This window comes from Myxine glutinosa, chromosome 7 (genome assembly GCF_964187855.1).
Source record: "Myxine glutinosa chromosome 7, kmMyxGlut1.1, whole genome shotgun sequence".
NCBI lineage: Eukaryota > Metazoa > Chordata > Myxini > Myxiniformes > Myxinidae > Myxine > Myxine glutinosa.
Genome location: NC_136267.1, coordinates 102,453,210 through 102,466,915, shown reverse-complemented (window position 1 = coordinate 102,466,915; position 13,706 = coordinate 102,453,210). Strand labels below are relative to the sequence as shown.

General features: G+C 40.9%; 1 protein-coding gene across 1 annotated transcript in view; it reads right to left on the bottom strand.

Moving 5' to 3' along the window:
• Positions 1–1,051: 1,051 nt before the first annotated feature.
• Positions 1,052–13,706, bottom strand: part of LOC137431615 (uncharacterized) — a 60,923-nt gene continuing 48,268 nt past the window's right edge. Inside the window, exons 8-11 of the mRNA XM_078782062.1 lie at positions 7,470–7,585; positions 5,762–5,990; positions 5,518–5,570; positions 1,052–2,134 (exon numbers count right to left, since the gene is read on the bottom strand). Of these exons, the coding sequence (XP_078638188.1) occupies positions 1,793–2,134; positions 5,518–5,570; positions 5,762–5,990; positions 7,470–7,585 (740 nt within the window). The 3' untranslated portion in view covers positions 1,052–1,792. The remainder of the gene's footprint in view (positions 2,135–5,517; positions 5,571–5,761; positions 5,991–7,469; positions 7,586–13,706) is intronic.

Sequence of the window (13,706 nt, the reverse complement as noted above, 5' to 3'; positions counted from 1 at the left end):
CGAGTATCAATGTGTGGATATTGATATTAAATATAAATGTGTTGTTGATGATATCGAGTATCAATGTGTGTCTATTGATATTAAATATAAATGTGTTGTTGATGATATCGAGTATCAATGTGTGGCTATTGATATTAAATATAAATGTGTTGATGATATCGAGTATCAATGTGTGGCTATCGATATTAAATATGAATGTGTTGTTGATGATATCGAGTATCAATGTGTGGCTATTGATATTAAATATGAATGTGTTGTTGATGATATCGAGTATCAATGTGTGGCTATTGATATTAAATATAAATGTGTTGTTGATGATATCGAGTATCAATGTGTGTCTATTGATATTAAATATAAATGTGTTGTTGATGATATCGAGTATCAATGTGTGGCTATTGATATTAAATATGAATGTGTTGTTGATGATATCGAGTATCAATGTGTGGCTATTGATATTAAATATAAATGTGTTGTTGATGATATCGAGTATCAATGAGTGGCTATTGATATTAAATATAAATGTGTTGTTGATGATATCGAGTATCAATGTGTGTCTATTGATATTAAATATAAATGTGTTGTTGATAATATCGCGTATCAATGTGTTGATGATATCGCGTATCGATTTGTGACTGATGATATTAAATATCAATGTGTGGTTGATGATATTAAATATCAGTGTTGTTGATGATATTGAGTATCAATGTGTGGCTGATGATATTAAATATCATGGTGTTGTTGATGATATCGAGTAGAGTATCGATGTGTGGCTAATCATATTAAGTGCAACCACATTGCCAATTACAATGTTAAGATGTAAGTGACAATACATTGACACAATATCAATGGCCACCATATCTAGTTGTTATAGGGTAGTGTCTCAATGCACCCAAATTTCCCACAAAACAGTTGTTTCAACAGAAATATCTTTTAAATGCTCCCCATTTTATTTCTCTCCTTCTGTTTCAGGCTATAGACTTACTGATTAAGCCTCACAAATGAGCATTCATCCTTTTCCATTATTTATTCTTTTATTCAAGTTGTTTTTTTTGAACAACCAAATATCAATTCCTTATTTAACAAGATCAAGTCACTTGTAAAAAACAAATAAATAAATAAACCATTAATTTTCTATGCTGTATAGATGTGCCAAATACAGTTTATAAAATTTATTGATTCACAGCACAGCCACCAGTGCCCAGGCCTTGTCTGCCATTGTTTTTGATGCCATTATAATGGTATTGCATGCTCCTATTTCTGTCATCAGACAAGCAATGGCACAATCTTATGAGGTTTTGGGAGGTGCATTTCATCGAAATGCATTGCATGGAGCTACACAACCATGGCTTATATAACTCCTATGAAATTAAGGTAGCAGAACAAGAATATCAAATGTGTATAAAAAATGATCTTCCAGGAAAGAATAGATCATTTCCTATGAAAAAAACAACATTCCCTTAAATGATCTCCAGCCCTGTCAGAGTTTATTGTAACATTGTCTGATTTTCATGCACAAAACATCAGGTCATAACTTTGGCTATTTGGCCCAGTAACTCCTTGTAATTAATTACGCTGTACATTGCTTGTGGTTAGTTTCCAAGCTCGAGGCTTGGTAACCATGTTCTTGTATACAAGTTGCTAGAATGAATGTTGGTTACTTCAGAACTTTCTTGCTAAGTTGCTGGTGTCAAGAGTTGGACTGAAGTTGAAGGAGTTATGGAAATATATTCCTTCCATAACCAGGTTAGCTGGTGAGAGAGAAAAAAAAGAACGGATAGGAGAAAGAATATTCTTATTCTTCTCTTCCACCTTCACCACCTCCTCTTCTGATTGGTGGGTGCCCGATAATGTGGTATGCCAGAGGGCATGGAGATGGGATGGGGAGGGGTGGAGGATGTGAGGGAGGGGCACGACCTGTAATTGGGAATGGTGGAGTAATGGCTGAGGGAGGAGGAGAAAGGGGAGAAAGAGGAGCAACATTTGGGGGAGAAGGAGATGATGGAGTGACAGTTGGAGTTTGAAGGGGTGGTGAAGGGGAAGTGTCATGTCCAACACCTCCACCTCTTGTTCCTCTTCTCCCATTTCCAGTACTACCATCTTCATTATGGCTTGAGAACTCAGGCCATGAGAGAGACTGGGGGAAGAAGAGCAATGGTGAAAGTTTTTTTTTCATTCTAAAAAGTGAACAACATTGATAATGGAGAACTGTGAGTTGGTAACCAGAGTAAATATTCTGGGAACAACAAAGAATATTTCATTTTGGGTCAAATACATCGTGGGCATGACCATATGGATAAACAAAACATTGACAGACAAAGCTCTTTAAGCCTAGGGTAGGTTGGTGTTAAGCAAGGCCTTAAAGGGCTCCCATTACCTCCTACACACAGTATTCAGGGAAGCGAAATAATGTCAAATTATAATCGGTATGATATACTATTCAATATTCATCTGTTAATCAACATACCGGTACATGTTTCATATTACAGCTCTGTGAAATAGATGACATCAAGATTCATTTTGGCTAATTGGGAAAAGATGTGTCTGCCTCCATATAAATTACTGAGATGTCTCCGATCTGTCTCTCCCTGGCTGTTTTATCTCCTGTTTCGACTGACCTGGTGCTGGTGTTGTCTATGTCAATAAATCCACACTAATCCATCCTATCCCAATGGAATTCTTCTGGGCAACTGCCTAATGTTTGCCTGTGTTATGTACGTCCGCTTGACGATGATAACTATATATACACCCCTCTATTTTTACGAATATTGATCAACTTTTAACCATTGATCCCAACTCTGTTCCTCATTTGTGGAGACCACCATCTGCATTTCCTCATCTATAACTATCCTAGTTAGTTGGGTGTCAGGTCTGCAATAACTAGCAGTACCATTGCAGTGAAGACATTCTGCAACTCTGTGGATCGGACCCAATCTGGAAAACTGTGCTCCTCTGCCCCTCTAATCATCTTCTTGTTAAAGCTCAAATCTCTCTGACTATTGTTATAGAGCAAGCTCAACACTGCAGAATCTGGAGAGATGTGGAGAGATGGAGAGTGAAAGATGTGGTTGGGGTGGGAGTGAAGAGGGAGATATGGGGTGGGGTGGAGAGAGATATGGGTGAGGGAAGAGAGAGAATGGGGGAAAGAGAGAGATATGGGGGTGGGGTAGGGGAGGAGGGAGTTGGGCAAGAGAGAGATGGGGGGAAGTTTTCAGTTTTTAGAATACGAGGTCTCATTGAGGAAGTGAGTGAAGTAAAGTGAGTGGTTAAAAAAAGAAGAAAACTGAGCTTACAAATCAGTGTGAAAGTTTTGCAGTAACTTATACTGTACAGCTGCTTTGGAACACAAGGATCCGCGATGACTTTTCAATGATTGAGTGTTTTTATATACTTTACTGCGTCGAGCTTGCTCGGCATTATCTGCGTTGTGTGCGCAGCACCACACTTCACTGGTGACCCCGATTGGTTCAGCCGTTGCTGACTACCGAATGTGCCATGGCCAACAACGCCGTCGCAGTAAAACTCCCAGAGTTTTGGGAAGCACAGGCCGATGTGTGGTTCGTGCAGGCCGAAGCGCAATTTCAGCTTTGAGGCATAACGGCGGACGAGACCCGTTACTACCATGGTTTTTATATACAGTAATACTAATATGGGTACCTGGCATTGCAGGTGCTATTCTAATCCTGTTGGCATTTTGAATAAATCAAATTTGGTTTTTTCCTGTTTTATTGTAGGGCCTAAAACACTTCCCTAAACCCACTAAGGAATTGGGGCAGAGATAATTTCATATTACTTTTCACATCGCTACAAAGGCTTCGGCACTTTTGAGCGATTAAAAAAAACGATTCTTCAAATTTTCTCAAATGTTTTTTTTTTAACCTAAAACACTTCCCGGCACTCACTGATGAGTGATGAACATGTGAAAGTTTGATGAAGATCCGTTTGGCCATCTCACAGACACAGACCCTAACCCTAATAACCTTAACCCTAATCTCTAGTATATTATAGATTATGAAGATCAGGATGAGGAACACATAATAATAATAATTCATTTATTTTGTATAGCGCTTTTCCAGAAGCCCAAAGGCGCTTTGACAGAGTGGAAAACATAATGCATAACAATACATGAAAACAACAATTGCAAAAAGACAAGAATCAAGAAAACAAACAGCAGCGATATACGGCATATATATAAGACAAGAATCAAAAAGACAAGACAAGAATCAATAGGGAAATATTTAAAGCAAAAGGAGGGAGAAGGAGAAGAGATAGTCAGGGGTTAAATGCTGTGGGTTGAATGTTGAATGCAGCGTTGAACAGGTGGGTCTTTAGTGATGTTTTGAATGTGGTGAGTGAGGAGGAGTCTCTGATGGTGTGAGGTAGTGAGTTCCAGAGGGTGGGAGCAGCGATGGAGAAGGCCCTGTCCCCCCAGGATCTGAATTTGGTCCGGATGGAGGGGGTCAGGAGGTTGGTACCAGCAGAGCGGAGGTTGCGGGTGGGAGTGTGTCTGGAGAGGAGGTCAGCCAGGTAGGATGGGGCCAGGTTATGGAGGGCTTTGTATGTCAAGAGGAGGATTTTGTACTGGATTCTCTGGGGGATGGGGAGCCAGTGAAGCTTGTAAAGGACGGGGGTGATGTGGTCACGGGTCTGGGAATGAGTGAGTAGACGGGCAGCGGAGTTCTGAATGTATTGGAGTTTATTGGTGATTTTTGAGGGTGAACCATAGAGGAGGCTATTGCAGTAGTCCAGACGGGAGGTGATGAAGGCGTGGATGAGGGTTTCTGCAGCCGTGGAGGAGAGGGATGAGCGGAGACGGGCAATGTTTTTCAGGTGAAAGAAGGCTGACTTTGTGATCTGTTTAGTGTATTTGTCGAAGGAAAGGGTTTGGTCAAAGATGACGCCAAGATTCCGGATGTGAGGGGAGGTGGATACTGGGATACCGTCGATGTTGAGGGCAAAGTTATGGGCAGTCAAATCCTTGAAGATTATTAGCCTTGCCTCTCTAGTTTGGCCAATTATGCTAGTGAGTGGTAGGTACTTTAATTTTTAAAGTTGGATCTTCCCAAGTTCCACCATTATTTATTTCTCAGTTTGGTTCACTGTTTGTCCATTAGGAAAGATTTACTTATCTTGCTTGAAAATGGTGACAAGCAGTTTTTACAAGCGTTTTCATCTTGATGAACGTTGTGCATCGTCCCCAGGATTGTGTCAGCAAGGTATGCATTCCTGTAACTCTCCTCCAAATTTACAAGAAAAAGGTCGTGATGAATAGCATTTATTAAATATGTAACCAGATGTTACCTGTGTTTGGAATATTTAGTGAACAATTATGCAGATAAAACAACTTTATTAGAAAACAAGTTGGGTACTTTTTGAATACTCTTTCAAGATATTCTTGTAACCAAAGGATTGCTGTGAAATCAACACATAAAAATGTTTATAAAAACCGTTTTAACTTTGCAAGTGTGTGGTACACTTTCTGTAACTCATTCAAAAAAAATCACGAGGTATGTGTTCTACCTGAGGTGCTGAGGTGGCCATGACTGAGGATGGCATGGCCAAAATTGGACTGCCTGTGGACGATAACGAAAGGAAGTTACCAACCATTATTTAGTAATATTTGCTATTAAAAATCTACAAAATCTTGCACCTGTATAATGTGTAACAATGTATGATACCATCCCAAGTCTTAATGAGTGCAATTTAAAAAGAAAATGACAGGCAAGGATAGACTGAGCAATTTCGGTTATCAATTATTGTTCACCTTCAGGTGTTTCTCGCATTGTTAAATCTCGGTCGCTCTCTCCACCACCTACTGCTCCTTCTCGCAGACCACTGATACCCAGCCTTGGCCTTTCACCAACCCTTGGTGTCCCCCAGCCTCCCCTCCCCACACCCTGCAGCATTCCACCAGGCCCCCAAACTTCCCGGCCTAGTGTCCCCCCAACCCCTTCAAGTTCTGATATCACCCCTCTGAGACGCTCGATCTCCAACTTGGGGAAAAGAAAGGTTTGGAAAGTAGAAAAGTGAGGAAAGGAGAGAAAAAAAATCAACTAAATGTAAACAGAATTGAGCATAAAAGTTTGAATATGAGTAAACAAGAGCAAGTAATAAAGATGTCTACAAGGTGTGTGTGTGAGAGAGAGAGATAGAGAGAGAGGGAGAGAGAGAGAGAGAGAATGAGTGAGAAAGAGAGAATGAGTGAGAAAGAGAGAGAAAGAGAGAGAGAGAGGGAGAGGGAGAGAGAGAATGAGTGAGAAAGAGAGAATGAGTGAGAAAGAGAGAGAAAGAGAGAGAGGGAGAGAGCGAGAGAGAATGAGTGAGAAAGAGAGAATGAGTGAGAAAGAGAGAGAAAGAGAGAGAGGGAGAGAGAGAGAGAGAATGAGTGAGAAAGAGAGAATGAGTGAGAAAGAGAGAGAAAGAGAGATTGAAAGCGAGAGAAAGAGAAAGAATGAGAGAGAGAATGGGGGAGAGTTAGAGAGAATGAGAGAGAGAATGAAAGAGAGAGAGAGAGAGAGAATTAGAGAGATTGAGGGGGAGTAAGAGAGAATGCGAGACAGAGAGAGAGAATGCGAGACAGAGAGAGAGAATGCGAGACAGAGAGAGAGAATGCGAGACAGAGAGAGAGAATGCGAGACAGAGAGAGAGAGAGAATGAGGGCGAATGAGAGAAAGAGAGAGAATGATGGAAAGTTAGAGAGAATGAGAGAGAGAATGAAAGAGAGAGAGAATGAGAGAGAGAATTAGAGAGAATAAGAGAGATTGAGGGGGAGTTAGAGAAAATGCGAGGCAGAGAGAGAGAGAATGCGAGATAGAGAGAGAGAGTGAGGGCGAATGAGAGAAAAAGAAAGAATGAGGGGGAGTTGGAGAGAATGCGAGACAGAGAGAGAGAATGCGAGACAGAGAGAGAGAATGAGGGCGAATGAGAGAAAAAGAGAGAGAATGAGGGAGAGTTAGAGAGAATGAGAGAGAGAATGAAAGAGAGAGAGAGAGAGAGAGAGAGAGAGAATGAAAGAGATTGAGGGGGAGTTAGAGAAAATGCGAGGCAGAGAGAGAGAGTGAGGGCGAGTGAGAGAAAAATAAAGAATGAGAGTGAGAGAATGAGGGAGAGTTAGAGAGAATGAAAGAGAGAATGAAAGAGAGAGAGAGAGAGAAAATTAGAGAGAATGAGAGAGATTGAGGGGGAGTTAGAGAGAATGCGAGAACGAGAGAGAGAATGCGAGACAGAGAGAGAGAACGAGGGCGAATGAGAGAAAAATAAAGAATGAGAGAGAGAATGAGGGGGAGTTAGAGAGAGAATGTGGCAAAGACTAAAATTAAACAGCCAATCATTTTTAATCTGCATGAATCATTTGAACACCATCTCTCTCATCATGGTTTTGGCCCATTAAATTCAGCTGAATTTCCCAATGGATTCACCCACAGGCAAAGTGTCCAGAACAAAACCAAAGAGGGAAACAGACAAAGCATCACCGCTTGTGCATGGCATAATAAGGCGAGGTGCGTGGCACGCGCACGGCTTGCTGAGGCTGCGTACTCGAACTGAGAGCACAACAGGGCAGCACGGCGGCGCAGAGGCAGCACATAGGCTGAAAGGAAGAAGGGATACAAAAACAAAATGTTAAAACGTGCGAGGGGGTTCAGGAGCATTTTGAAGTTGTTGGACCTGACTGAAAATACATTGATTTATTCGCAAGGGCCGCTCATGATGAGAAAGAAAAATCCTCATAATCTGCCAAGATTAGAGTAATTCCAGGACAAGCCAGTGATCACACTCTTTACAAAGTTTTACATCTTTTCAGTCTCTGAGGTTTTCATGAAATTTGACATTTTGTTAAGTTGTATCATTAGGACACTCACTGGGTGACATGCCTTCATTTACTCTGTGGGTTTTTGTTCCATAGACCCTTTAAGGACTTTTTTTTTTTTTAGCTGCAAAAGATATTGCTATTTAAAGTTGGAAAACTCCTTCAGAGAAATATTAAAAAGTCAAATTTTTAATGTACCACAATTTCCCAGAATGAATGAGCAAACAATCTCAAATGTTGCGATACGTTATCGAACCCATGGCAACATGCCAATTTTAATCAAAATAAGATGCAGACATGTTTTTTTGATCAATCGGCATCGAATTACTCCATGAGAGGCACTTGATTCGTTTCTTTGCTTCCAATAAAACTGTTTGCTTCCCAAAAATGCACGGTGGAGGTGGAATGTTTTACATATTTATCTCTCATTAATAATATCGAATCCAAATGGATTATCAATAATAGATAAAATATATAAAACACTCTGAAATAGGAAAAAAATTCAACATGATTTGAACATTTGTGATGAATTGTTCACTTTAAATGGAACAAAACTCAATTTTCAAAACGGAATTTTTCGATGCGATTGCAGTCTTAAATTTCAAATTCCATTATTGAGTGAAAAAGCCCACCAATATGTGGAAATTCGACTTGAAAGTCATAAAATAAAAGATATTTGATTTAAATGTCACTGACATACTTGTTAAGTTGAATTACAAATCCCATGTTGGGTGGGCCAGGAGGTTTGGTGGGGATTAAAGAGGATGGGTTAACAGAAGCTTATGGGAAAAGCTGTAGCTCTAAATGATTGACAGATCGATTCTGCTACAAAGTCCCGCCCATCAAAGGGTGGAGACAACAGCAAGAAAATGTAACAGTGGCTGTTTCCATTACACTTGTTCATCCCAAGGAGCCTCCTCCACCCTTTCCCATGCATGCAACAAATATACATACATACATAGTTACATCGTTACATACATACATACATACATACATTCATAGTTACATCGTTACATACATACATACATACATACATAGTTACATCATTACATACATACATACATACATACATACATAGTTACATCGTTACATACATACATACATACATACATACATACATACATACATACATACAGTCCATTCAGAAAGTATTCAGACCCATTCACTTTTTGACATTTTGTTATGTTGCAGCCTTGTGCTGAAATCGTTCAAATTCATGTTTTCCCTCATCAATCTACACTCAATACCCCATAATGACAAAGAGAAAACAGGATTTTAGAAAGTTTTGCAAATTTATAAAAAAGAAAAACTGAAATATCACATTTACATAAGTATTCAGACCCTTTGCTATGACACTTGAAATTTAGCTCAGGTGCCTCCCATTTCTCTTGATAATCTTTGAGATGTTTCTACACCTTCATTGGAGTCCACCTGTGGTAAATTCAATTGATTGGACATGATTTGGAAAGGCACACACCTGTCTATATAAGGTCTCACAGCTGACAATGCATATCAGAGCAAAAACCAAGCCATGAGGTCGAAGGAACTGCCTGCACAGCTCAGAGACAGGATTGTGTCGAGGCACAAATCTGGGGAAGCCTCCAAAAAAAATATCTGCAGCATTGAAGGTTCCCAAGAGCACAGTGGCCTCCATAATTCTTAAATGGAAGAAGTTTGGAACAACCAGGACTCTTCGTAGAGCTGGTCGCGTGGCCAAACTGAGCAATTGGGAGAGAAGGGCCTTGGTACGAGAGGTGACCAAGAACCCGATGGTCACTCTGGCTGAGCTCCAGAGATCCTGTGTAGAGATGGGAGAAACTTCCAGAAGGACAACCATCACTGCAACACTCCACCGATCTGGGCTTTATGGCAGAGTGGCCAGACGGAAGCCAAACAGTTCAATCTTGGTTTCATCAGACCACAGAATCTTGTTTCTCACAGTCTGAGAGTCGTTTAGGTGCTTTTTTTCAAACTCCAAATGGGCTTTCATGTGTCTTTCACTGAGGAGAGGCTTCCGCCTGGCCACTCTGCCATAAAGCCCAGATCGGTGGAGTGTTGCAGTGATGGTTGTCCTTCTGGAAGTTTCTCCCATCTCTACACAGGATCTCTGGAGCTCAGCCAGAGTGACCATCGGGTTCTTGGTCACCTCTCGTACCAAGGCTCTTCTCTCCCAATTGCTCAGTTTGGCCACGCGACCAGCTCTACGAAGAGTCCTGGTTGTTCCAAACTTCTTCCATTTAAGAATTATGGAGGCCACTGTGCTCTTGGGAACCTTCAATGCTGCAGATAATGAAGAATTAGTCTTGCTGGCGAAGGCTCGTGCCGATTTGCATTTGAGGACAAGTATAACAACGGATGAAATCAACAAGTCATTGATCGAGGTATGTCAGCTGCCGTGGGAAGCGAGGAAAAGCTGAGGTTTTGGGAATTAATCGTTCGTTAACCTTCTTTTGCTGCGGCAAAAAGTTAACAACCGAATCATCAGCTTCTCCTTGCTTCACAGGGAAGTTAGCATACCTCAATGAACGTCCTATTGATTTCATCCATTGCTTTGTCCATTGCCTATTAATGTCCTCACAAATTCATGTACCTTGTGAATTGCAAGGTTTCGCGCCAAAACCCTCTCATTCCATTGGGGGCACCATGTAGAACAAAGGGAATTTGGAGACAAGTACAACGTAGCATCCTAATGGCCTTTTCCTACTTGTGATAAAAGTACAAGCTCCTTCATGAGCCTTAGATACATTTAAAAGAACAAGAGGGAGAATTGCTTTGCAATACATGTCCTCCGCTGGTCCCAATGAATGTTCTTGTTCCAAGTACTCAGCAATTGTGATCCATATACAGTGGGCCAAATTGTTTTAGATATGCAAAGCTACAGAATAAGTTGTAGTTTCTGTAACTTATCATAATAAAGCAAGGAACCAAGTTTCAGTTGAATATGTTACAGGGTAAGGGGAAAAAGTCTGGAAAACTGACTTATAATATGTGATATTTTCCAAGTCAAAAAAGGGGCATAACTACCTGAAAAATTGGCGAACCATCCTGAAACTCAAACTTTTTCTGCAAGTTATCTATCTATAATTCCAGTAATCTCTGTGTGTGTGTGTATGTGTGTGTGTCTGTGTGTCTGTGACCGCTGTTTCTCGACAACCACGGGTCCGATATACTTGAAACTTGCCAGGTATATTGCTGGGGACCTGAAGATGTGCCTTTTCAAGGTTTCATATTAATCGGAGAAGTAGTTACCGAGCTATGTCCAAAAAACGATTCAACCAATCAGAGAGCAGCGAGCTATCACGTGTGCCGAACGTGGCGAACAGACTCTGCCTCGGACGGCACATTTGAGAGCGTATTCATTTATTTCACGTTGGCAAACTATGTTGGCGCTATGTTGGCGTTAAACTATGTTTTAAAACTAATTAAAACTAATTTGCGATTCATCGTAACTGCGATATGCGACCTTCCGGACAGTCAAATGAGGACGTCACTTCCGGACTTACGGATAGTCATAGTGACGACGTACTGATGCTGAACGTGGTGAGCAGACGCTGTAAGGTACGATCGATTGTAGTACACGTTTATAATAACTCTGCCGATACAGGCCCGATTAACTGCAGCGCCATCCGAGCTGCGGCGTCGGGACGATACATTCATTGTACGGTCACATCACGCACTTACGGGCACGCCCATGGGCCCATGGGCATGCCCATGCATGCATGGGCGAAGACATTTTTTTTTTTTTTTTTTGGCAAGGAACGGGCACCCACGTACGGGCACGTCCTAGTCATAATAAATCCATGTACTAAGTTTCAATTGAACATGTTAAAGGTATGGGGAAAAAGTCTGGAAAACCACCTGGGTGGAACGGACAGATGGGCAGGGGACTAATAAAAGAAGATGAAAGAACGTTTTGTTCCTTGGACCAATTCGTCTCAACAATAATCTACTCCACTTCAAAAAGCATTTGCCAATGTTGGGACTTGGGATCCAGGTATGCACAGACCTTCGATGTCGGAGGTAATAAAAACCAGGCCAAAATAGTTTTCCCATTTAAGCATCAAATGTTTATCTTCCAAATGGCTGAATTAACCTACAATGCAATTTGATAGTTCTATTAATTTACAAGAAATAATGAGATTTATAAAATAGAAAATGGGGCAAATCTAAAGCATGAATATCGAGCACATTGTACAAAATGTGGCCAAAGGATTAATGACAGATTAACAATTGCAATGGAAAGGTTTTAATGTGTGCAAAGCAATGAGTTATTCTGCAAAATTATATTTATATCCAATGCAATTTATGGCACGGGATATCACGTCTTTCGTATGCAGCACAGGGCTGTGGGTAGCATCATTTGGTAGAGGTACTGTGGGTAGCATCTGATGCAGTGCCCCGGGAGGTAAAAGGAGGAATTTGTAATTTGTCATGGTGCCTGCCATAACATGAATGCTGGTAGATGGGATGCCCACTTGAATGTCCATCCGAGGAACGACACACACATTACTGATAGGTTTTTCATCTAATGATGTAAATTAAAATTGAAGATGATAATAATTCTATTTTTCAAATTGCACTTTCATTTCGCTACAAGTATCATTGCAGATCAATTTTGCCTGCAATATTGGTCTTGTACTATCATAATAGCAATGGTCACTTTCAAGATACCAAACCACATTTGAAGTGAACAGTTTGGCAAACATGGCAGAAAATGCAAGCTTCCTTCCTGGGTACAAAGACCTTCTCTAAAATCAATGTGTATGAGCATATTAACAAGACTGGTGGGGTCACCCGTGGGAATCCCATGGGCATGGAGGTGTATCGTTGCGATCGGTGCAGCCGTTTTTGCGGTATCCGGGACAATAACGTTAGGCGGGAGTCCAAACCTGAAAATACTGGAGACCAAAGCTGAAATTGGAAAACCAATACAGGCTATTTTACTCCAGGGGGTCCCAGGATTACCCACCCAAAATATCGTTGCGATTGGTTCAGCCGTTTTTGCGGTACCTGGGAACGGACGGACGGATGGACAGACAGACAGACGGACATTTGGTGAATTATGGTAAGATACTAGCAGCTATCCGCCGAAATTCCACGTAATGTAAAATGTGACTTCAAAAATGTCTTTGCCAAAGATGTTACGTTCCCTATTTGCTTGTCACATTGTCTCTCGGTCACCGGCGCTCAGGCCATGTCAGCCATCTTTGCCAAGACGTTACCTGTCAGTGTGTCACATTCTCTCAGTTAACGAGAGTTAGGTAGCGTCGTCCCTTGGACAATACTTGTCTTCATCAAAGATATGCCAGGTGTGAAGTCCGTTGAAACAACATCCAATTCACAATCCCGTGAGATAGGCCCCACAGAAATTATATGGAAATGCCACTTTCAAGTGATTGTGAGGTGCCTAATTGTGATAATTACATGATCCCAAATTAAGTATCTTCTCCATGATGCATAAATACATAGAATATTAAAATTAAATAATAATGAAAGTTTAATTCACAATCTCGCAAGATGACAGAATCTAACGATGTTTTATGTGACAGATGTACAGATGTGACAAGAGTATTATTATTATTCTATTACCAGTATAAGGCCCGTCAAAAATGATGGGTTGGAACAGTTTATTCGATGGTACAGACACGTGGGTGTGCCAAAGTCTGACGCCTCGGCCTAGCATCAGGTGTGCTTACATCTTCTTTATTCATTAGATATCCTACAGACGTAAACAAACACTCCTTTTACTCTGCGCATGTTGCACATCACGTGAAGCAAATTTCATCTCACTGTGCCGTTCATTTATTGTCATTTAAAAAAAATGCTTCTGTGCACCACCCATGAGGCTCCGTCTACAATTCCAATAGAAGAGACATAATTACTCTTTTATTGAAAATGTTTT